General features: G+C 44.3%; 2 protein-coding genes across 5 annotated transcripts; one reads left to right on the top strand and one right to left on the bottom strand.

Annotated features, from left to right (window-relative positions):
- The first annotated feature begins 7,461 nt into the window (after nt 1–7,461).
- Nucleotides 7,462–15,978, top strand: LOC106590377 (NEDD8 ultimate buster 1). 4 transcript variants are annotated; one of them, XM_014181349.2, is made up of 16 exons: nt 7,462–7,707; nt 7,897–8,022; nt 8,219–8,336; nt 8,496–8,654; nt 8,732–8,796; nt 8,944–9,008; nt 9,089–9,256; nt 9,463–9,551; nt 9,746–9,852; nt 11,279–11,465; nt 11,610–11,717; nt 12,141–12,293; nt 14,018–14,164; nt 14,378–14,446; nt 14,553–14,727; nt 14,928–15,978. In XM_014181349.2, exons 2-16 carry the CDS (start codon nt 8,003–8,005, stop codon nt 15,104–15,106), a joined length of 1,809 nt encoding a protein of 602 aa, XP_014036824.1. In that variant the 5' UTR covers nt 7,462–7,707; nt 7,897–8,002; the 3' UTR covers nt 15,107–15,978. The 4 variants fall into 4 exon arrangements, with proteins under 4 accessions (XP_014036824.1, XP_014036825.1, XP_045566769.1 ...); XM_014181350.2 differs by having other exon boundaries at nt 7,560–8,022; nt 11,610–11,678; XM_045710813.1 differs by having other exon boundaries at nt 7,560–8,022.
- A 4,260-nt stretch (nt 15,979–20,238) lies between these two features.
- Nucleotides 20,239–23,266, bottom strand: crygn2 (crystallin, gamma N2). Its single transcript, XM_014181351.2, has 4 exons — nt 23,063–23,266; nt 21,398–21,646; nt 20,949–21,094; nt 20,239–20,479 (listed from the first exon to the last, which is right to left on the bottom strand). Exons 1-4 carry the CDS (start codon nt 23,081–23,083, stop codon nt 20,344–20,346), a joined length of 552 nt encoding a protein of 183 aa, XP_014036826.1. The 5' UTR covers nt 23,084–23,266; the 3' UTR covers nt 20,239–20,343.

The raw sequence follows: 23,266 nt of genomic DNA, 5'->3' as shown, positions 1-23,266 counted from the left end.
GGTCTAGTAGAAGACCCGGGAGGAAGGGAAATGTGTGCGCGTGTGTGTGTGTGTTAGACTAAGGGAACTGTAGACATGCGTTTGACCCGACCTGGAGAGACTTAGGAGAAAACAGGGAGTAACCTTCAAGGTCCCCCTAATCTCAGGGGAAAGGAACAGACAGCACTGGACAGTGATTAACAGTGATGAGAACTCCAGGGAGGGATACCTCCACACAAACAGTAGGTGAGTTGCATGTGCGTAAGTGGAGAGTTAGCTTAAAATGAATGTCTTTCTGTAATTGACCTCAGAACATTCTCTGAATAAACTGTACGAGCCTTTTGCAGAAAGCTGAGTCCTTGCCTAATTATTCTTAACCCAGTGTCTTACAAACCTTGGGGATTAGTCAAGGCTTATTGATTGTTAATTATTATCATTGGGATAGAAAAATTCCAGTGACAGCCATCCTGGTCCTGTCCAGCACAGCCTGGATCAGGGGAAAAGAGCCAATCGTGAGCCAGAACATCCAAGCCCAGAGTGGCTCTGACATGGAGTACCACAGGGGGCAGTGCGCATTGTCCAGGCAAGCAAACATGTCCACCTGAACCCTTCCAAACTTGTCCCACAGGTGCTGCACCACCTGGGGATGTAGGCTCCAGTCAAGGTGGCAGGCCCTTGAGAGCATATCCACTGCCACATTCAGGATGCCAGGTATGTGCACTGCGCGTAGAGATGCTAGACATCCCTGAGCCCAGAGAAGGAGCTCCCGTGCCATAAGATGGAGGCGGTGGTACCTTAGTCCACCCTGATGGTTGATGTAAGCCACCACTGTGGTGTTGTCCGTTCTCACCAGGACATGTCTTCCCTTCAGATGTGGAAGGAAAGACGGCAGGGCCAGCAGTACAGCTCAGAGCTCTAGTGTATTGATGTTCCTGCTGCGCCAAGGGGGGGTAGCCAACAGCCGCGTCTTTTTGGGACCACAAAATAAGTGGAGTAGAACCCACCTAGCCATTCTGGTGTCTCGATCCTGCAGATGGCACCCTTGTACAGGAACGAGCTGATCTCCAAGGGGGGGAAGCACCTATGGAGACTCCACACACTCCTCCCAATTTGCCCTTTGAGACCAGGAGAAGAGGCCGAGGTCGGGGAACGGTGTGTCAGGGGTCCTGCCGGGGCCCGCCTCTCCTCTGGAGCCCCAAGCATGTCCCTACGGCAGTGACGGTTGACAGGTTGTTGCACCACCACACGCTGTGCCCCTCCCCGCTGTCGTTCGTAAGGAGATGGGGCAGGAGAGGGACCCCACCGTCGTTCAGGTGCAGGTGGGTGGCGACGGTCCATCTGCCTTGGACCCAGGGCCTGAGGCGGCGTGAACCGTCTTAGGGTCTCCCGGTCCCTACAAACCTTATCAGTCTGCTCCAGAATGTCATTAACCCCTGGGCCAAACGTCAGCCCTGGGGTGATGGGGAGAGTGGCAAATGTGTTCTGGAGAGCAGCTGGCAGACAGGGTTGGGCCAGCCAGAGAAGGCACCGGGAGGTAACCACCTGCGCCACAGCCCGTCCGTTGGAGCAGGCCACATCCCTCTGGAGCAGGGAAAGCAGGCGAGACACATCTCCATCGCTTCCCGGAGGAGCTCCTCTGTGTCCCCCTGCAGCCGGGGCAACAGAGTCTGCTGGTAGGCCTGCAGCAGCATGGCCACATTGGTAAGGCGGCCAAGAGCGCAGAGGGACCCATATTTGGCTTTCAAGTCCGCGTCAAAGACTGTGGGGGGTCCCAGCTTCAGTCGTGGGTTCCGCCCTATAATCTCCCGGTCCGGGAGGACCATGGTAGCTATCATGGTGTCCATGGCTGGGTACTCCCGGAGGCCGAGTGACTCTGCGCCCACAACATAACTCCATGGTCCAGTCTCTGCTGTGAGTCAGCACAGCTCTCCTGCAAGGCCTTGCAGAACTCAGCAGAGATGAGGACAGATGGAGTCATCAATGTCCACCAGTTTGATGTCCAGTGCAGTGGCTACCCGGGTGAGTAGGCCCCTCATAGCCTCTCGAGCCGCTGGGGGCGATGAAGCCCCACTGCCGGCTTCTGATGGCCTGTCAGCCTGGTAGCCCTGCTCACGGCGGTGAACAACGCCAGCATTGTCCCCAAGGAACAGCCCATCACTGGCCAACAGGGAACAGCTGTTGTCACCATCGAAGCTACCAACCTTCTGACGCAGGGCATGCACCCTCCGGTCAAGGTGGTCCCAGCGGTCCTACCCCCGTCCAGGACTGGCAGCAGATGGTCTCTGCCTGCGGTGGCTCCGGCCCAAGCAATGCATACACAAGGTATGTGGGTCTCCAGTAGAGGTCGACCGATTAATCGGAATGGCCGATTACAAGTTTTCATAACAATCGGTAATCATCATTTTTGGTTGCCGATTATGACCGATTACATTGCACTCCACGAGAAGACTGCATGTCAGGCTGACTACCTGTTACGTGAGTGCAGCAAGGAGCCAAGGTAAGTTGCTAGCTAGCGTCAACCTTATCTTATATAAAAAAAATCTTAACATAATCACTAGTTAACCACACATGGTTGATGATATTACTCGTTTATCTAGCTTGTCCTGCGTTGCATATAATTGATGCGGTGCCTGTTAATTTATCATCGAATCACAGCCTACTTTGCAAAATGGGTGATTTAACAAGCGCATCCGCGAAAAAAACACTGTCGTTTCACCAGTGTACCTAACCATAAACGTCAATGCCTTTAAAATCAATACACAAGTATATATTTTTAAACCTACATATTTAGTATTGTTGTATTGCCTGTTAACATTAATTTCTTTTAACTATGGAAATTGTGTCACTTCTCTTGCGTTCTGTGCAAGCAGAGTATATGCAGCAGTTTGGGCCGCCTGGCTCGTTGCGAACTGTGTGAAGACCATTTCTTCCTAACAAAGACCGTAATTAATTTGCCAGAATTTTACATAATTATGACATAACATTGAAGGCTGTGCAATGTAACAGCAATATTTAGACTTAAGGATGCCACCCGTTAGATAAAATACGGAACGGTTCCGTATTTCACTGAAAGAAATAACGTTTTGTTTTGGAAATGATAGTTTCCAGATTTGACCATATTAATGACCTAAGGCTTGTATTTGTGTGTTTATAATTAAGTCTATGATTTGATTGAGCAGTCTGACTGAGCAGTGGTAGGCAGCAGCAGGCTCGTAAGCATTCATTCAAACAGCCCTTTCCTGCATTTGCCAGCAGCTCTTCGCTGTGCTTCAAACATTGCGCCGTTTATGACTTCAAGCCTATCAACTCCGAGATTAGGCTAGCAATACTATTACATTTACATTTAAGTCATTTAGCAGACGCTCTTATCCAGAGCGACTTACAAAATGGTGCATTCACCTTATGATATCCAGTGGAACAACCACTTTACAATAGTGCATCTAAATCTTTTAAGGGGGGGGGGTTAGAAGGATTACTTTATCCTATCCTAGGTATTCCTTAAAGAGGTGGGGTTTCAGGTGTCTCCGGAAGGTGGTGATTGACTCCGCTGTCCTGGCGTCATGAGGGAGCTTGTTCCACCATTGGGGTGCCAGAGCAGCGAACAGTTTTGACTGGGCTGAGCGGGAACTGTGCTTCCTCAGAGGTAGGGGGGCCAGCAGGCCAGAGGTGGATGAACGCAGTGCCCTTGTTTGGGTGTAGGGCCTGATCAGAGCCTGAAGGTATGGAGGTGCCGTTCCCTTCACAGCTCCGTAGGCAATCACCATGGTCTTGTAGCGGATGCGAGCTTCAACTGGAAGCCAGTGGAGAGAGCGGAGGAGCGGGGTGACGTGAGAGAACTTGGGAAGGTTGAACACCAGACGGGCTGCGGCGTTCTGGATGAGTTGTAGGGGTTTAATGGCACAGGCAGGGAGCCCAGCCAACAGCGAGTTGCAGTAATCCAGACGGGAGATGACAAGTGCCTGGATTAGGACCTGCGCCGCTTCCTGTGTGAGGCAGGGTCGTACTCTGCGAATGTTGTAGAGGATGAACCTACAGGATCGGGTCACCGCCTTGATGTTAGTGGAGAACGACAGGGTGTTGTCCAGGATCACGCCAAGGTTCTTAACACTCTGGGAGGAGGACACAAGGGAGTTGTCAACCGTGATGGCGAGATCATGGAACGGGCAGTCCTTCCCCGGGAGGAAGAGCAGCTCCGTCTTGCCGAGGTTCAGCTTGAGGTGGTGATCCGTCATCCACACTGATATGTCTGACAGACATGCAGAGATGCGATTCGCCGCCTGGTTATCAGAAGGGGGAAAGGAGAAGATTAATTGTGTGTCGTCTGCATAGCAATGATAGGAGAGACCATGTGAGGATATGACAGAGCCAAGTGACTTGGTGTATAGCAAGAATAGGAGAGGGCCTAGAACAGAGCCCTGGGGGACACCAGTGATGAGAGCGCATGGTGCGGAGACAGATTCTCGCCACGCCACCTGGTAGGAGCGACCTGTCAGGTAGGACGCAATCCAAGCGTGGGCCGCGCCGGAGATGCCCAACTCGGAGAGGGTGGAGAGGATCTGATGGTTCACAGTATCAAAGGCAGCAGATAGGTCTAGAAGGATGAGAGCAGAGGAGAGAGAGTTAGCTTTAGCAGTGCGGCGAGCCTCCGTGACACAGAGAAGAGCAGTCTCAGTTGAATGCCCAGTCTTGAAACATGACTGATTAGGATCAAGAAGGTCATTCTGAGAGAGATAGCAGGAGAGCTGGCCAAGGACGGCACATTCAAGAGTTTTGGAGAGAAAAGAAAGAAGGGATACTGGTCTGTAGTTGTTGACATCGGAGGGATCGAGTGTAGGTTTTTTCAGAAGGGGTGCAACTCTCGCTCTCTTGAAGACGGAAGGGACGTAGCCAGCGGTCAAGGATGAGTTGATGAGCGAGGTGAGGTAGGGGAGAAGGTCTCCGGAAATGGTCTGGAGAAGAGAGGAGGGGATAGGGTCAAGTGGGCAGGTTGTTCGGCAGCCGGCCGTCACAAGACGCGAGATTTAATCTGGAGAGAGAGGGGAGAAAGAGGTCAAAGCACAGGGTAGGGCAGTGTGAGCAGGACCAGCGGTGTCGTTTGACTTAGCAAACGAGGATCGGATATCGTCAACCTTCTTTTCAAAATGGTTGACGAAGTCATCCGCAGAGAGGGAGGAGGGGGGAGGATTCAGGAGGGAGGAGAAGGTAGCAAAGAGCTTCCTAGGGTTAGAGGCAGATGCTTGGAATTTAGAGTGGTAGAAAGTGGCTTTAGCAGCAGAGACAGAAGAGGAGAATGTAGAGAGGAGGGAGTGAAAGGATGCCAGGTCCGCAGGAAGGCGAGTTTTCCTCCATTTCCGCTCGGCTGCCCGGAGCCCTGTTCTGTGAGCTCGTAGTGAGTCGTCGAGCCACGGAGCAGGAGGGGAGGACCGAGCCGGCCTGGAGGATAGGGGACAGAGAAAATCAAAGGATGCAGAAAGGGAGGAGAGGAGGGTTGAGGAGGCAGAATCAGGAGATAGGTTGGAGAAGGTTTGAGCAGAGGGAAGAGATGATAGGATGGAAGAGGAGAGAGTAGCGGGAGAGAGAGAGCGAAGGTTGGGACGGCGCAATACCATCCGAGTAGGGGCAGAGTGAGAAGTGTTGGATGAGAGCAAGAGGGAAAAGGATACAAGGTAGTGGTTGGAGATTTGGAGGGGAGTTGCAATGAGATTAGTGGAAGAACAGCATCTAGTAAAGATGAGGTCAAGCATATTGCCTGCCTTGTGAGTAGGGGGGGAAGGTGAGAGGGTGAGGTCAAAAGAGGAGAGGAGTGGAAAGAAGGAGGCAGAGAGGAATGAGTCAAAGGTAGACGTGGGGAGGTTAAAGTCACCCAGAACTGTGAGAGGTGAGCCATCTTCAGGAAAGGAACTTATCAAGGCGTCAAGCTCATTGATGAACTCTCCAAGGGAACCTGGAGGGCGATAAATGATAAGGATGTTAAGCTTGAAAGGGCTAGTAACTGTGACAGCATGGAATTCAAATGAGGAGATAGACAGATGGGTCAGGGGAGAAAGAGAGAATGTCCACTTGGGAGAGATGAGGATTCCAGTGCCACCACCCCGCTGGCTCGATGCTCTAGGGGTATGCGAGAACACGTGGGCAGACGAAGAGAGAGCAGTAGGAGTAGCAGTGTTATCTGTGGTAATCCATGTTTCCGTCAGCGCCAGAAGTCTAGGGACTGGAGGGTTTTATAGGCTGAGATGAACTCAGCCTTGTTGGCTGCAGACCGGCAGTTCCAGAGGCTGCCGGAGACCTGGAACTCCACGTGGGTCGTGCGCGCTGGGACCACCAGGTTAGAGTGGCAGCGGCCACGCGGTGTGAAGCGTTTGTATGGCCTGTGCAGAGGGGAGAGAACAGGGATAGACAGACACATAGTTGACAAGCTACAGAAGTGTTGTTTCTTGTATTATTGTCTCTTGTGTCTTTAGAGAACTGTTTCACTTTGATATCCTTTTTCTTCTGTCCTGATTTTCTCTTTCTTTTCTTCTGTTAACTAGATATTCTTTGTTGTTCTTCGTTAGCTAGCTAGCTTCTTCCAAAAGAGTCCCTAGCAACTGCTTAGCAACTGGTAAACAATTCAGCTAGCTAAGATAACTAAAATTTTATGAAAAATAGTTATTTTTCAAAAGACTATCTTCTTTGTTTGTTGCTTGTATTGCATATTGCACTTTTACTTTCTCCATCACCGTTTTTGCATTATTTAAAGAAAATGGAACACATTTCATTATTTATTGAAGACAGTTGATTTTATTTATGCATTATATTAAGTTAAATTAAAAAAGTGTTCATTCAGTATTGTAACTGTTATTATTACAAATATATAAAAAATAATAATCGGCATTGGCTTTTTTGGTCATCCAATAATCGGTGTTTAAAAATCATAATCGGTTTACCTCTAGTCTCCAGGGGGATGCCACCATCACACCTGTCATAAAGGGAAGCTGTAAGCTCAGCCAAGCCAGCAAGACAATGGAGCAGGGGTCCGACGCCCTGGGAGAGCTTATGTCTGACCCGCTTCCAGGAATAGGATCCTGGTGATGGATAAATGACCCAGTACCTCTGCAAAAAAACGGGGAAGACATATGTGGGGAAAAACATGCAGACGACAACAAAAAGCGCAACCAGGTAATGGTTTTGATTTGTGTATTATTATTATTATTATTATTATTATTATATTATTTTTTTTTACACCAACCTACCCGGTTTAATATCCAAGCAGAAAACAAAACAGCACCATATGATGGAGTAACTCCAAAATTAAATGTCTCAACGTGGTGGAAGCCCACCACAATACTCCTACATTCTGCAGGGGAAAGAACAAGAAACATATCATGTAGGGTAATTAACAGAACGGCATGTTAAAGCAATTCACAACACACACAGAACAAGCCAGTCGGCAAGTTGTGTAAGGAAGATACAGTTTGTGGCAGTAAGAGCCACCAATATATTAATGGATACACACGGCGTCGTAGTGTAACGCTGACGAAACACAAGCACTACAAACCAGGGGCGGAAGATACAGATCAACAGCGCGCAGCGTATGGAGTTCTCAAGAGGGGCTATGTGGCCAGCTGCAAACAGCCTGTGAATATACTTCCACGCAAGATATTACACTTACCAGTGACTTACCAAGCGAACTTCAGAAAGTTTGTACCTCAATCCATACGGACGTCCGCCGAGAAAATGAAAGAGAAGGTTTGTTGCGGCCATGGGGTCTATATATAGGGGCGGACAACAGCCGTGTACTGACACAGGTGTACACCGGAGTAAATCTGTCAATTCTCACCTCGAATGTATTTCTCCGCCGAGGAGTGATACCAATATATTGGAGCGATCCAATATAGTGAAACGTAACCACTTTCCAGAAGTTCTCTGTGTTTTTAGAGCGAAGACAAATTGACCCAGGTGACTTATCCTAGTGTGGAAGTGAAAGAGAAGATAAACAACATTCTCGGTTCAGAAATGTTTCTATCAGAACAATACGGCGACAATGTTAACAACACTTCAAACGTGAGTCATTAATTTGTTATATCTTGAAAAAAAACGAAAACAACAATGACTGTAACTAGATAGTCGTTGGTGTAGTCTTCTGCGACTGCGTAACTAGCGCAACGAAATTTTGGCTTTACTCATTCTGTGGAATTCCCCTTTTGTTTGCTGGCTGTTCACTTTCACTTTTCCTTACATCTTTTTCCACCGTTTCGAGAATGGCGGAGCTACATATTCAGGCAAAGCTGGTAAATCTTTTAAATCAAGATAATATTCAGCTCAGGAATCCACCTTACACAACAGAGGACAGCGAGGCAGGACAGCAATCACTTCAGGTAAAGTTAGCTTGCTAGGTGACCAACAGTTATAGCCATTCAAAATGTATTGATGTTCATTGAGCTCGTTGGTCTGTAACCTGACTATGAGTCACCATTGTGAGAGAGGGATAATTTGTTACTCTGTCTGTTGTCTGTGTGTCACTGTTGTCATTGCAGGAGCTTGCAGTGAACTATGCCCCCATTGTGTGCATCTCTGTGTCTGAAGTGGCCAGTGCCTTGGAGAGCCTACGATCCCAGGCAGTAAAGAGTGGAATGGGGAACAAGACCTACAGAGAGACATGTGTGGAACTCTTTCTGCCTAAAGACTTGAAAAAGGTTTGTGGGTGGGTTTGTTTGTCCTGACACAGCCTACAGAAAATAAAGTAATTCCACATTTTTACCCATTACTTTAGTATACCAAGAAGAATTACTATTTGGAGACAAAACTGGATGTCCTTGCTCAAGATATCATGGATAGGTAAGTGAAAACGGCCAATGCAATGTCAGTCTTTTATAATGTGATCTGTGAGTGAAGTGAAGATGCACTGTCACTACAATCTCAGATTATTATGTCTACCAAAGTCACAAATTGATAAGGTGCTACTTTCTTTCTACTTTTGTATAGGATTACTGAACAATATGGACTTAAATACATCCAGTTAATTTTTAAAGGGAAGACACTGACTCCTGGTACGTTTTCATTTAGTTGCCACAACGCTCATCAATGTTTCGTCATTTCAACTTTGCATTGAAATGGTTTCTCTTTACAGAGAAGCGTCTGGATGAACAGAATGTGAAGAACAAAAGTAAGATGATGGTTCTGCGGGTGAGCGTGCCAGAGAGGAAGAAACAGATGTTGGCGGTGGAGGAGGAGAAGAAAACGCAGGACCAGAGTGTCCAGAGAACCCAGAAGGGCTTCCAGATCCTATCAGAGAGAGGTTAGTTAGACCCTCACTGCTTTTAAACACAATAACAATGTTATCACAATGCTACAGGAATATTATTTTATGGACGTTCTGTGACTTGGTTGTCATTTTAGGCTTCCAGATCCTTTCAGTTAGACCCTCGTACTGCGTTTAACCCCAATCACAACTCTAGAGGAGTGTTATTTTATGGTTCTTCTGTGGTTTGGCTGTCATTTTAGATGGCACCAATGACCCAGCCACGACTCCATTCCTAGAGATTGCTGATCAGAAGGGGAACCCTCTGAAAATACCTCACAGTGAGAAAAAGGTAGTCTAGACAAAGGACTAATGAACATATTACAAATATTATATTCATAACTGTCATGGTAAGCAGTATGAGTGGGTGGCAAGCTCACACAACTTATGGTTTGAATGGTATCTATGGTTTTAGCCATGCCATGTGTCCTGTGTGAATTTAAACTCCACTGACTATTTTTAATGCTGTGTGATTGTTGTCCTAAGGCTCTGATTTTAGCCATGGGGTTCCATGAGAAAGGCCGTGCTCTGATGAAGAGGAAACAGTATGAAGCTGCTCTGGGCCACCTGGTGCAAGCTGACGACCAGTTTGTGTAAAACAATTTTTTCCTCTTAATCACATAAATAATTTGTTGAAACAGATCAAAACACCCAGTCCATTTATGATTCAAAGATGATTGTATGATTGGCATGTTAGATCATTGTATTGTTGTATGATTATTTGATTGCATTTTGAATGTACAGTACTCTATGTTAAGAATTAGGCAATATAGGGAAAAAAATATTTTGGGGGGATTTTATTTATTTATTATCCAAGCATTTCGCTACACCTGCAATAACATCTGCTAAATATGTGTATGCGACCAATACGATTTGATCTGAAATACTACTACTAGTGTGATGGTTGTAGCCATTAATTGTCCCATTAACAATCACCTATATTAGCAAACTTATTTCATTTTAACCTTATTTCATTCTAGTATAGGCTACTTATCATAATGAACAATATCATAAAAATGCCTGTGATAAGTGGTCTGTGTCGATCATTTTCCATTTATTGTCCCAGCTCTACTCAACGTTCCACCACGAAATCACCTTGCATCTCAAATAACAACTCACTTATGTGATCAAGATTAGTGATTCTGTGCCTCACATTGCTCAGTCTGATCCCGTGTAATCATGGAAATCCAGAACTTAAGTCTTGCGTAATAGCTCCATAGAGTTCTGGGGGGAGATGTGTTAGAAAATATACTAGAATGAGGACCGGTACCGCTACGGTACCATGTACACTCCTCTGTATGTATTTGGACAGCAAAGCAAAAATACAAACATTTGTTTTTAAACTCCAGCGTTTTGGATTTGAAATCAAATGTTTCATCTGTGGCGACAGTACAGAATGTAACCTTTTTATTTGAGGGTATTTTCAAACATATCTGTTTTACCTTTGAGAAAAGAAAGCAAGTAAAGTTGTAAAAAGTTGAGTATTTGGTCCCAGATTCCTAGCACGCAATGACCACATCAAGCTTGTGACGCTACACACTCATTGGATGCATTTGCAGCTTCAAAATACACTTCTTATTGGGCAAAACATAATCCGAAACACAACCAAAACAAGCTGTAAATGCATCCAACAAGTTTGTAAAGTCATACGCTTGAAGCAGTCATTGCGTGCAAGGAATATGGGACCAAATACTAATATTTTGACTACTTTAATAGACTATTAGTGATTTTGTCCAAATACCTATGACATCTTCAAATGGGGGAACTAGATATAGAAAGTGCTTTAATTTTTAAACGGTAAAACAGATATGTATGAAAATACCCTAAAATAAAAGGTGACATTATGTTCTGTCGCCTCAGATGAAACATTTGATCTCGAATCCAAAATGCTGGAGTATAGGGCCAACATTTTTAGCTTCGCTGTCCAAACACTCCCCTCTGTATGTATATGTTACGTGCTCCTGTCCACGAGGAATTAGATCCCGTCAAACACATTGATTATCTTTTGTGTCTCTACAGTAAGTGTGACTCCAAGCTCTTGAACACAGTGGACAACTATGCAGTACTGCAGCTGGACATTGTGTGGTGCTACCGAGCCTTGGAGGCCCTGTCCTACCTGGATGACGGCAAGCGGAGGCTGCAGATGGCCGAGGACTGCTTCCACAATTGCTACGGAGACCAGCAGCAGAGGCTCATGAAGATCAAGGTGGTCTATGGCACTGGTCTATGGCACTGGTCTATGGCTCCGTTCACAAACAACCTTTAGCTCCGACGCACTAGGCACTAATGTAGATCTGAATTTCACAATCGTTTGAATATACTTAATTGAATGAATTGATTTTGTTTTTAGGGAAACGCCAGAGGAGAGGAGGTGCTGTTCCTCAGGCTGTACCTCCTGCAGAGCATACTGGCGCACATGGTTGGTAAAGAGCGCCAGGCCACACAGAAGCTTAAGCAGGTGTAGTACATCATTATAGCCCTGTTTCCAGATCCTCTTGTCTCCAGACATTAATAACATTTCTGTAAGCAGGGAGGCACCTCACTGTAATAGATTGCTGATTCTACCTTTAACCCCTGCTGTGTTCTAGGTGGAGGATCTGTATGGACTTCTGTGTAAAGATGTAATATTAGTGATTTTACCTTTAACCCCTGCTGTGTTCTAGGTGGAGGATCTGTATGGACTTCTGTGTAAAGATGTAATATTAGTGATTCTACCTTTAACCCCTGCTGTGTTCTAGGTGGTGGATCTGTATGGACGTCTGTATAATGATGTAATATTACTGATTCTACCTTTAACCCCTGCTGTGTTCTAGGTGGAGGATCTGTATGGACGCCTGTGTAATATTACTGATTCTACCTTTTAACCCCTGCTGTGTTCTAGGCTGAGGATCTCTATGGGCGTCTGTGTCTGGACCCAGGGGATATAAAAGAGCTGAAGGATCTGGGGTTCTCTGAGCAGGAAGCCCGTCTGGGTCTGAGGGCCTGCCATGGCAACGTAGCCGAGGCCGCGCTGCACATCACCCATAGGAGACAGGTGTGTCCCCATAGCAATAGAACGACACAATGTTTACTTGAATGGGGATGTCCTATATTTCTATGAGTAAGTCCCATAATGGAAAAAAGGTGTCAAGTCACTTGATATAGGTGCTATTAGGACATGTTCCTCTTGACGTTACCCTAGGATAGGGGGCGCCACAGCGCATTTTGGAAAAAATTCGTGCCCATTTTCAACGGCCTACTAATCAGACTCAGAAGCTAGGATATGCATATAATTAATACCTGTGGATAGAAAACACCCTAAAGTTTCTAAAACTGTTTGAATGGTGTCTGTGAGTATAACAGAACTCATATGGCAGTCAAAACCCCGAGACCGATTGAACCAGGAAGTGGAATTCTGAATTGTGGACTCAACTTCACGTCGTCGCCTATAATTCACACCATGAGATATCGTTTATTGAGCACTTCCTATTGCTTCCACAAGATGTCGCCAGTCTTTACAAAGTGTTTTGATCCTTCCACTGTCGAAACTCAGTGAATGAGACGCGTTGGAAATTGGTCACAGCGGGAGGGCCATCACCATTATGACGCCGGCGGCCCTGTCTACCCCCACCTTTGGAAACGTTTTGAAACACATTGAAATCGTCCCCCTCGAATCTTATTGGCTCTCTTGTTGAAACAGGCTCTGAAGATTTATGTTATACAACGTTTGACATGTTTGAACGAACCTAAATGTGAAAAAAAAGTACTATTTCAAAACCACTGTGGCGCGCAAGGCAGATTAGTTGGATATGCCCTTCGGACGCACTAACATCAGCAAGCTAATTGAACATAAAGGATGGACTTTTTCGACCGAAAATACATCTGTTGTGGACCTGGGATTCCTGGAAGTGCTTTCTGATGAAGACAACTAAAGGTAAGGGATTATTGACAATATTATACAACATTAGATGTGAAATGCGATTGTTCCAAGATGGCGCCGAGCTGTATTTAATTGCTCATTTTCTGAGTATCGCATCCCCTTTTATCGCTAAGTGTGATTACCCAGTAAAGTTATTTTTAAATCTGGTATGACAGGTGCTTTCAAGAGATATTCATCTATAAATCTTAGAATGACAATATTACATTTTAAAAATGTTTTCGAATAGTAATTCAGTAAAATGTAGCACTGTTTCCCTGGATGCATTTGACGGGAAAATAGTTAGTCAACGTCAGACGCCGACGTAAAATGCTGTTTTCATATATAAATATGAACTTTATTGAACAAAAGAATGCATGCATTGTGTAACATGATGTCCTAGGTGTGTCATCTGATGAAGTTTGTAAAAGGTTAGTGCTGCATTTAGCTGTTTTTTGGTTATTTGTGATGCATGTGTTTGGTCGGAAAATGGCTATGTTGCTGCATTTTACGATGGACTCCTCTAACATAATCTAATGATTTGCTTTTCCTGTTAAACCTTTTTGAAATCGGACGACGTGGGTCGATTCAGGAGAGGTGTATCTATAAAACGAAAAAAAATGTTTTTTTTTGTTTTTTTTCAAATTATTAAATTTTGTTATGCTAATGGCGATATGATTTTTCGCTGGATTTTGATCCCGCTGACGGGATGAGACGCTGAAGAGGTTTTAAGTTATCAGAGCTGTTTTAGTCATAGAAATATAATTACTAAAACAAACATTCCCATTCAAGTCAGTGTCCCATGATGGTTGGACCGGTGGCCATATTGAGTGTAATTCTATGGTTTTGTCTGTCCCTGTCAGGAGAGGGAGGAGATGAAACAGAAGGAGCGTGAGAAGAGGAGGATGTGTGTGGAGGGCCTGGCTACCCTCAGAGAGCTGGGTTACTCCAAGAAAGACGCTGCCTGGGCCCTCCTTCAGACAGACGGAGACATGGACGGAGCCTACAGGGTGAGAGACTGTCGTCGCCACTGCAAAAACAAAACATTGTTTTTCAATACGCCATGAAGGAGGATATGCCAACCATCAAAACATGTTACCATAACCAGAACCATGAAGCAACGTTACATTAGCTAGCAGAAGAGTGTAGGAGCTAGCTAGCATACTTTGCTAATATGTGTTTTTTTCCCCTCCACTTTATCCTTGTTTGCTTGTTTCCTCTAGATGCTTCTAGATTCTGCTGTTAGAACCAACAACACAGAGCTCCCCATAAATCAATCAAAGGTTGAGCAGGTAACAAGCCTCTATCTCTTTCTCTCTCTAGTCCCTATGTCTATGTAAAAAGTCTGCTTATCACAGTGGTGTATGTAGATAGTGCCTAATCCCTTCCTCGCCATAGCTGACATACCCGGGTTTTGAGCCGGAGGTGGCCCTGAGGCTGACGGGGGAAAACATTCAGGTGGCCAACCAGGTGGTCCTGCCCCCAGAACTGCTGTCCCCCTTTCCCGCCTCCTCACTGTCCGAGGAGCCCAGCACCACCTCCGAGTCCGCATGTAGGACTCGTATGCACGCACGTATGTACACAGAGAAGCATATAGGCAAGCAGATGGACAGACGGATGCACACGCATATTACTCTGTTAATACAATTTAAGATGTGTATGTGAGAAAGAGGTATTCGGTGTCTATATGCTGCTGATACTTAAGGCTCCAGGATGCCTTTTATACCCAAATCCAAGGAGAGCCCTAATTGAACATGACACTGTTGTCAATAGTGTTTCCAGGCTCTGGGAGCCAAGGGGAGGCCCCTATGGACGTCGACCTGGTGAATGAGGTGCTGAAGGACATCCCTCTACACGAAGAGGACTACCTGGACCTGACCCTGGAGGAGGAGAGCGAGGTCATAGACAAGATGAAGTCCTACCTCTACAAGAACTCTGCCTCCTCCAGCTAAAGTACTGTCCAGCCATTTTGAAAGCACTTCCACCACCTATTCCACGGTGTTTGATTTTAGTCTTTTTAGGCCCCAAATTAGGTTCGTTTTTCTCTCCTCCACAAGCAATATATTGAAAATTATATCTTCTGTTTTTGTACTAAAGTGTTATTAATTGAGTTTAATAACATAAACATTTGTAGCTGGTTGACTATAATATGTGAAGATGTAAACTGACCAGGATTAAAGACAATAAATTTAAGCAAATTAAGATTTTGTAGATAAACATTGTTATTGCTCTATGCTTAATAGCTACAGAGGACACAAGTTTGATTATTTTGAAGGTTCATGTTTGAGATTTCAACACAGAATTTAGAATGTGAGGCTCTGAGGCTTATAATTGTATGGTAAAGGGATTTTTGGTTGCTTGTGTAAAAGATGGTTCTATTTTTCTTCATCGCAAATACTTTTGAAAACAAATGGAGATTACAACATTGAAAAGTACAAACTGAAAAAAAACAAAGGCAAGGTTTATGTTTGAGATCCCTTTTTGACGGAATTTGATTAAGTTACAATTATGTTTTTGATGTAATGTTTTTTATGGAGTTTGATTGCCAATATGACAATACATGACTGCACTTAGCCTATTAAAAACTAAATTACACATCTGTTAACATATATATAAATCCAGTGAGCTTTTCTTGCAATTTATAGACTGACATTTGAGATTTAGATATGATTATTTATCACTAGGTAGTGTGGAGGTAGTGAACTATTTTTTTTTTAAAGTAACTTTAGTTAAGTAAACAACGCTGAACAAAAATATAAAACTCAACATGTCAATTGTTGTTCCCATGTTTCATGAGCTGAAATAAAACATCCCAGAAATGTTCCATAAGCTCAAAAAGCTTATTTCTCTCAAATGTTGTGCATACATTTGTTTACGTCCCTGTTAGTGAGCATTTCTCCTTTGCCAAGATAATCCATCCACCTGACAGGTGTGGCATATTGTGCTGGGGACCATAAATGGCCACTCTAAAATATACAGTTTTGTCACAAAACACAATGCCACAGATGTCTCAAAGTGTGCAATTGGCATGCTGACTGCAGGAATGTCTACCAGTTGTAGACAGATTAATGAATGTTAATTTCTCTACCATAAGCCACTTCCAACATCATTTTAGAGAATTTGTCAGTACATCCACGCATAACCGTGCCAACCCAGGACCTCTACATCCGGCTGCTTCATCTGGGGGATCATCTGAGACCAACCGCCCGGACAGCTGCTGAAACTTTTTGCACAAACTGTCAGAAAGCTCATCATCCTCACCAGGGTCTTGACCTGCCTGCAGTTCGCCATCGTAACTGACTTCAGTGGGCAAATGCTCACTTTCGATGGCCACTGGCACTCTGGAGAAGTGTGCTCTTCAAGGATTAATCCCGGTTTCAACTTTACCGGGCAGATGGCAGACAGCATGCATGGCGTCGTGTGTGAGCAGTTGCTGATGTGAACAGTGCCCCATGGTGGTGGGGGGGTTATGGTATGGCCAGGCATAAGCAATGAACAACGAACACATTTGCATTTTACCATGACGCTATCCTGAGGCCCATTGTTGTGCCATTCATCCGGCACCATCACCTCATGTTTCAGCATGATAATGCACAGCACCATGTCACAAGGATCTGTACACAATTTCTGGAAGCTAAAAATGTCCCAGTTCTTCCATGGCCTGCACCAGACATGTCACCCATTGAGCCTGTTTGGGATGCTCTGGATAGACATGCACAACACACTTAGATAATACATTTGATGATACAGTGGTAACAATACATGGTTATAACATCTACAGAAAAGACAGAAATGCCAAAGGGGTAGGTGTTTCCATTTTAAATTCAGAACCACATTCCTGTAAAGCTTAGAGAGGATCTTGTGTTGAATACTGTTGAAGTAATATGGCTACATGTTCATCTGCCTCACCTAAAGCCCATTCTGGTGGGATCCTGCTGTAGATCACCAAGTGCTAACAGTCAGTATCTGGATAACGTGTGAAATGCTTGATAATGTATGTGATATCAACAGAGGTATATTTTCATTGTGATTTAAATATTGACTGGCTTTCATCAAGCTGCCCATTCAAGAAAAAGCGTAACTGTTAACCTGAACCCGGTTGCAGGCACTGGTATCAGTCAACCTCCCAGGGTAGTTACAAACATCACAGGAATGAAATCCTCAACACGTATTGATCACATCTTTACTAATGCTGCAGAAATTTGCTTTAAAGCAGTATCCAAATCCATCGGATGTAGTGATCACAATATAGTAGCCATGTCTAGGAAAACCAAAGATACAAAGGCTGGGCCTAATATAGTGTATAAGAGTTTTGTGATTCCTATGTTGTTGATGTGTAAAGAATATTTGTTGGTCTGTGGTTGTGTCTAATGAGGAGCGACCAGACGCTGCACTACACATTTATGAAATTGCTTATTCCAATTACTAATAAGCATGCACCCATTAAAAATTACTGTAAAAGCTGTTACATCCCTGCAGATTGATGAGGAATTGAAAAATTGTGTGTTTGAGAGGAATGAGGCAAATGAACGGCAAATAAGTCTGGCTGCACAACCGATTGGCAAGCGTCCTGCAAATTGAGAAATCATGTGACTAAACTGAATAAAAAGAAGAATCTACACTATGAAACAAAGATATATGACAGGGTCTGACAACTTGGATGCACAATTACTGAGGATAATAGTGGACAATATTGCCACTCCTATTTGCCATATCTTCAATCTAAGGCTACTGGAAAGTGTGTGTACTCAGGCCTGGAGGGAAGCAAAAGTAATTCTGCTTCCCAAGAATAGTAAAGCCCCCATTACTGGCTCAAATAACCGACCAATCAGCCTGTTACCAACCCTTAGTAAACTTTTGGAAAAAATTGTGTTTGACCAGAGACAATGCTATTTTACTGTCAACAAATTGACAACAGACTCAGCATGCTTATAGGGAAGGACATTCAAGAAGCACGGCACATACACAAATGACTGATGATTGGCTGTGAGAAATTGATCATAAAAAGATTGTGGGTGCTGTTTTGTTAGACTTCCGTGCGGCTTTTGACATTATCGATCATAGTCTGCTGATGGAAAAACGTATGTGTTATGGCTTTACACTGCCTGCTATATTGTGGATAAAGAGTTACATGTCTATCAGAACACAGAGGGTGTTCTTTAATGGAAGCCTCCAACATAATCCAGGTAGAATCAGGAATTCCCCAGGGCAGCTGTCTAGGCCCCTTACTTTTTACTAATGACATGCCACTGGCCTTGAGTAAGCCAGTGTGTCTATGTATGCGGATGACTCAACACTATACACGTCAGCTACTGCAGCTAGTGAAATCAGTGCAACACGTAACAAAGAGCTGCAGTTAGTTTCAGAATGGGTGGTAAGGAATAATATTTCAAAAACTAAAAGCATTGTATTTGGGAGAAATCATTCACTAAACCCTAAACCTCAACTAAATCTTGTAATAAATAATGTGGAAATTTATCAAGTTGAGGTGACTTAACTGTTTGGAGTAACACTGGATTGTAAACTGTCATGCTCAAAACATGTTGATGCAACAGTAGCTAAGATGGGGAGAAATCCTTTTAACAACACTATCAACAAGGCAGGTCCTATAGGCTCTAGTTTTGTTGCACCTGGACTACTGTTCAGTCGTGTGGTCAGGTGCCACAAAGAGAGACCTCAGAAAATTACAATTGGCTCAGAACAGGGCTGCACGGCTGGCCCTTAAATGTACGTGGGGAGCTAACAATAATAGTATGCATGTAAATCTCTCATGGCTCAAAGTAGAGAAAAGTGACTTCATCACTACTTGTTTTTGTAAGAAGTGTTGACATACTGAATGCACTGAGGTGTCTGTTTTAAACTACTAGCACACAGCTCGGACACCCATGCATACCCCACAAGACATGCCACCAGAGGTCTCTTCACAATCCCCAAGTCAAGAACAGACTATGGGAGGTGCACAGTACTACATAGAGCCATGACTACATGGAACTCTATACCACATCAGCTAACTGATACAAGCAGTAGAATCAGATTTAAAAAATGGATACAAATACACCTTATGGAACAGCGGGGACTGTGAAGACACACACACAGGCACAGACACACATACACATGACAAGACACACTACACACGTACACATCAAGTTGATAGTGGAGTAGTGGCCTGAGGGAACACTACATTTATTGGGTAAAATGTTAGGAAATGTAATGTCATGTAATATTTTAAATTGTATATAACTGCCTTAATGCTGCGGGACCCCAGGAAGAGTAGCCACTGCCTTGGCAGGAAGTAATGGGGATCCTAATAAATACAAATACAAACAGGACAGTGTGTTCCAGTTCCCACCAAAATCCAGCAACTTCGCAAAGCCATTGAAGAGGAGTGGGACAACATTCCACAAGCCACAATCAACAGTCTGATCCACTCCTTGCGAAGGAGATGTGTTGCTCTGCATGAGGCAAATGGTGGTCACACCAGATACTGACTGGTTTTCTGATCCACGCCCCTACCTTTTTTAAAGGTATGTGTAACCAACAGCTGCATATCTGTATTTCCAGTCATGTGAAATCATTAGGGCCTAATGAATTTATTTCAATTGACTGATTTCCTTATATAAACTGTAACTCAGTAAACATTTTGAAATTGTTGCATGTTGCGTTTATGTTTTTGTTCAGTGTATATTTGTCTTAAGAGCAACTTTAGTCTAGCTTAACTTCTTCCAGTGTGAAGTAATTGGTTGCTTGATAAACTATATTTTCAGAATTGCTTCAGCAACATTGGTGATTGTTAGTATTTCTTTCCCTGCCTGTGCTCTATACAATCTCATTGGTTCTATATATATATACCTTTTTTGGTCACTTTACCCCAGTCACGTTTTACTCTTACCCCCTCATGTGCAATCAATCATTAGGTCTATGTTCTTAACGAATCTTGACAAGCACCCCCCTGTGGATAGGTGGGGTACCCCCAGGGGTACTAGTACCCCAGGTTGAAAACCACTGCTCTGTATAGACCCTCATACACTTCATAGTAACTCACAGAAGCAGAACACGCCAAGTCTTTGATAAAAATAAATGTGTGTGATTTTTTTGGGGTGTCTTTTTTATTGAACATTTCTAGAGCGGTAGTGGTAAAAGTCACAGTCCATGCCAGGGTCGAGGTCTGGGTTAGGATAGGAGAAGAGGTTTAGAAGTAGTTGACCACCCTACGGATGGACTGGATGTTGGGGTTCTGGGCCTGCCACTCGTTGTGACTGCAGTAGTCTCCTCTCTCCACGATGTACATGCGGCCGCGGAAGTTAGGCTCCTCATACATCACCCAGCTACAGAAGGAAACACACACGGGTTAGAAATGGTCACACACCTGCTCACTTCCCACATTTAGAGCAGATGGAATAACAGTAATGAAGAAACATCTAACATCAAGTTGTAAAATCCTGAACTTCCCCTTTAATATTCAACTCCCTCCTGGAAAACAACTGTTGGGACCACAGGTGTGAATAGTGGTGTTAAAGTTATTTAGAAATTCAGCAGTGTCTATGATTTACCAGCTAGATCATTAGCATGTGTTCCAATTATGCGCCAACTTAATTAACACCATAACATATGCTAAAAGGTTGGATGTCTTGGCTCAACAAAAATAGATCCAAAAGTTGAATCACTATGAATTTATCTCTGCGTTTTGCCAATTGCTGTGTGTGTCTGTTTTTGTGCGCCCCTGCATGTGTGTGTTTGTCAGTGCGTGTGTGTGTGATTGCAGTCTGAAACTTAGGCTAGAGGTGTACTACTTACGCTCCGTCTCCATAGACCTTGATGGAGTTGATGCAGTTCTTGCTGAGGCCACGGCTCTGCAGGAAGGGGCAGTCGTCACAGATCTCCACACACTGGCCGGAGAAGTTACAGGCCTCGAACAGCTCCATTCTGTAGTGCTCACCGTGCTGCAGGACACAGGAGAGGATTGGAGTTAACACAAGTTTTTCAAGTCAAATATAGGAATACTGTTATAATGGAGAAGATGAGAGACAAGAAGAGAGGAGATTAAATTTGAGGTACGTTTACAAATTGACAACACTACACCCAAACTGTGCTTTAGTCATTCACCCAACTTATTGATCTAAAGTATCTTTGAGTTAAAGCAGAAAATGTCTCTATAACTTCAACCTCTCCTCATCCTCACTAGCTATCCTCTTAACCCCTAACCCTTATCCTTTCGATTCTTAACCCTTAGCCCCATCTCTCACCATCTTGATGGGCTTACAGGAGCCCATGTGGTCGTTGTGGCTGTTCCAACGCTGGAACTCTGGGTATTCGCCGTGCTCCAGGATGTACTGCTGTCCCTTGAAGTCGGGGTGGTCGAAGCAGCAGAAGGCACCGCTCTCCACACGGATGGAGTTGACGCGGTTCATGAAGCCACGGTCCTGGAAGTTATCGCAGTCGCCCCTGACCTCCAGCTGTCTGCCAGTGAAGCATTTTCCCTCGTAGAAGGTGATCTGTGATGGGTGGGTGGGTGGAGAGATGGAGGTTAACACCATAATTCATTAGTTAGGGTGGGGAGTTGGAGGTAGGACAGTGTGGTATCCAACAGACCTGGGTTCAGATACTATTTGTCATCATTATAGATTCAGTGGGTTTGATTGAGCTTGCCTGTTGCAATGTAACCAATATAAATGTTGCAAAAGTGCAAAAGTCCACCTGGCACTCCAGGCAGGTTAAAGCAAATGCTTAAAGTGTTTGAAAGATTTTAAATAATATTTGAACCTAAGTCCTGGTGGGATACAAACTCAATTACTCAATATAACTTTATTGCATCCAGTTCATGACTCAAAATGTAGTGAAATGGTCCAGAGCAAAGAGTTTTGGATCCCAGGCTAGAGGCTGGACGGACGGGTGGATACTTTGTCACTGGAGTGTAGGTGTGGATTTGTATGTGTTGGCATGGTGTAGTCAGTTCAGTATATAAATACATTTTGTCATGCAGCCTTGTGTCCATAGCACAGGAGTCTGGTGACACCTTAATTGGGGAGGATGGGTTCATGGTAATGACTGCAGCGGAATTAGTGGAATGGTATCAAATACATCAAACACATGGTTTCCATGTGTTTGATGCCATTTCATTTGCTCCGTTCCAGTCATTATTATGAGCCGTCCTCCCGTTAGCAGCCTCCACTGATCTGTATAGTATATATGCTGAAGCCAACTATGGATGAATAGAAGACTAGAATAGAAGATTAGAGTTGGCTTGCAGTTGGCTAGAAGTATGGATACAAGACTATGTTATGTCTACTCCTACTGGCCAGCCACCAACTAATTATCCCTACCTGCCATTGATAGTTTATTAAAAATAAAAGAAATGAATACAATTTTCCTAGACCTTGCTTGCTCTTTTAGATATATCTATAACACAAGATTGACGGTAGAACTAGAAGCAGAATCAGAATGCACTCAAAACTTTCTCCAAATATTCACGATACAATATGACATTCATTCACTTTCAACTCCCGTAACAGATTTAACTGTATTTCTCCCAGCAAGACAAACTGAGTAATTGCTCTGATTAGAATAATCTCTAAATCTAAAAATGTTCACCAGGGATTGCCTCCATATTTTATTGACAGTGTTGAATTGAAAAACAAACAAACACCTATTTGTTGAATACCTAACCTCATGATGGTATGAGAAAAAGCACATTTTCCACTTCCAAACAAATGTTATCACACCTACACTAAATACCTGTAAAGGCATACACTCCCAAACCTATGTGTTTATTGACTGGAGTTCTCTCTAACCAGGCAGTCCCATTGAGGTCGGAAGAACTCTTTTTCAAGGGAGCCCTGTCCAGTCAGTTATGTCCCAGTGTTAGCCAACCTGATGCTGTGTGAATGCAGGTTGACCCAGATGCTGCTTACCTTTCCAGAATACTGCGACATTTTCCACTGGATACTGTCCAACCTGGCCCACAAGTAAGAAAGTGTAACAGTAAAAAAGTTGGACACCCCAATATATACGGCGGGGCGCGTGCCCGGCAGTATCGCGAGGCTTGCCGCACAAAGGACACACAATGGGGGACTTAGGGCTTTCGCTGGGTGAGCACTTTCCCCTTCAACTCTTGG

This window comes from Salmo salar, chromosome ssa29, assembly GCF_905237065.1.
Source record: "Salmo salar chromosome ssa29, Ssal_v3.1, whole genome shotgun sequence".
Classification (NCBI taxonomy): Eukaryota; Metazoa; Chordata; class Actinopteri; order Salmoniformes; family Salmonidae; genus Salmo; species Salmo salar.
This window is presented reverse-complemented; position numbering and strand designations above follow the sequence as displayed.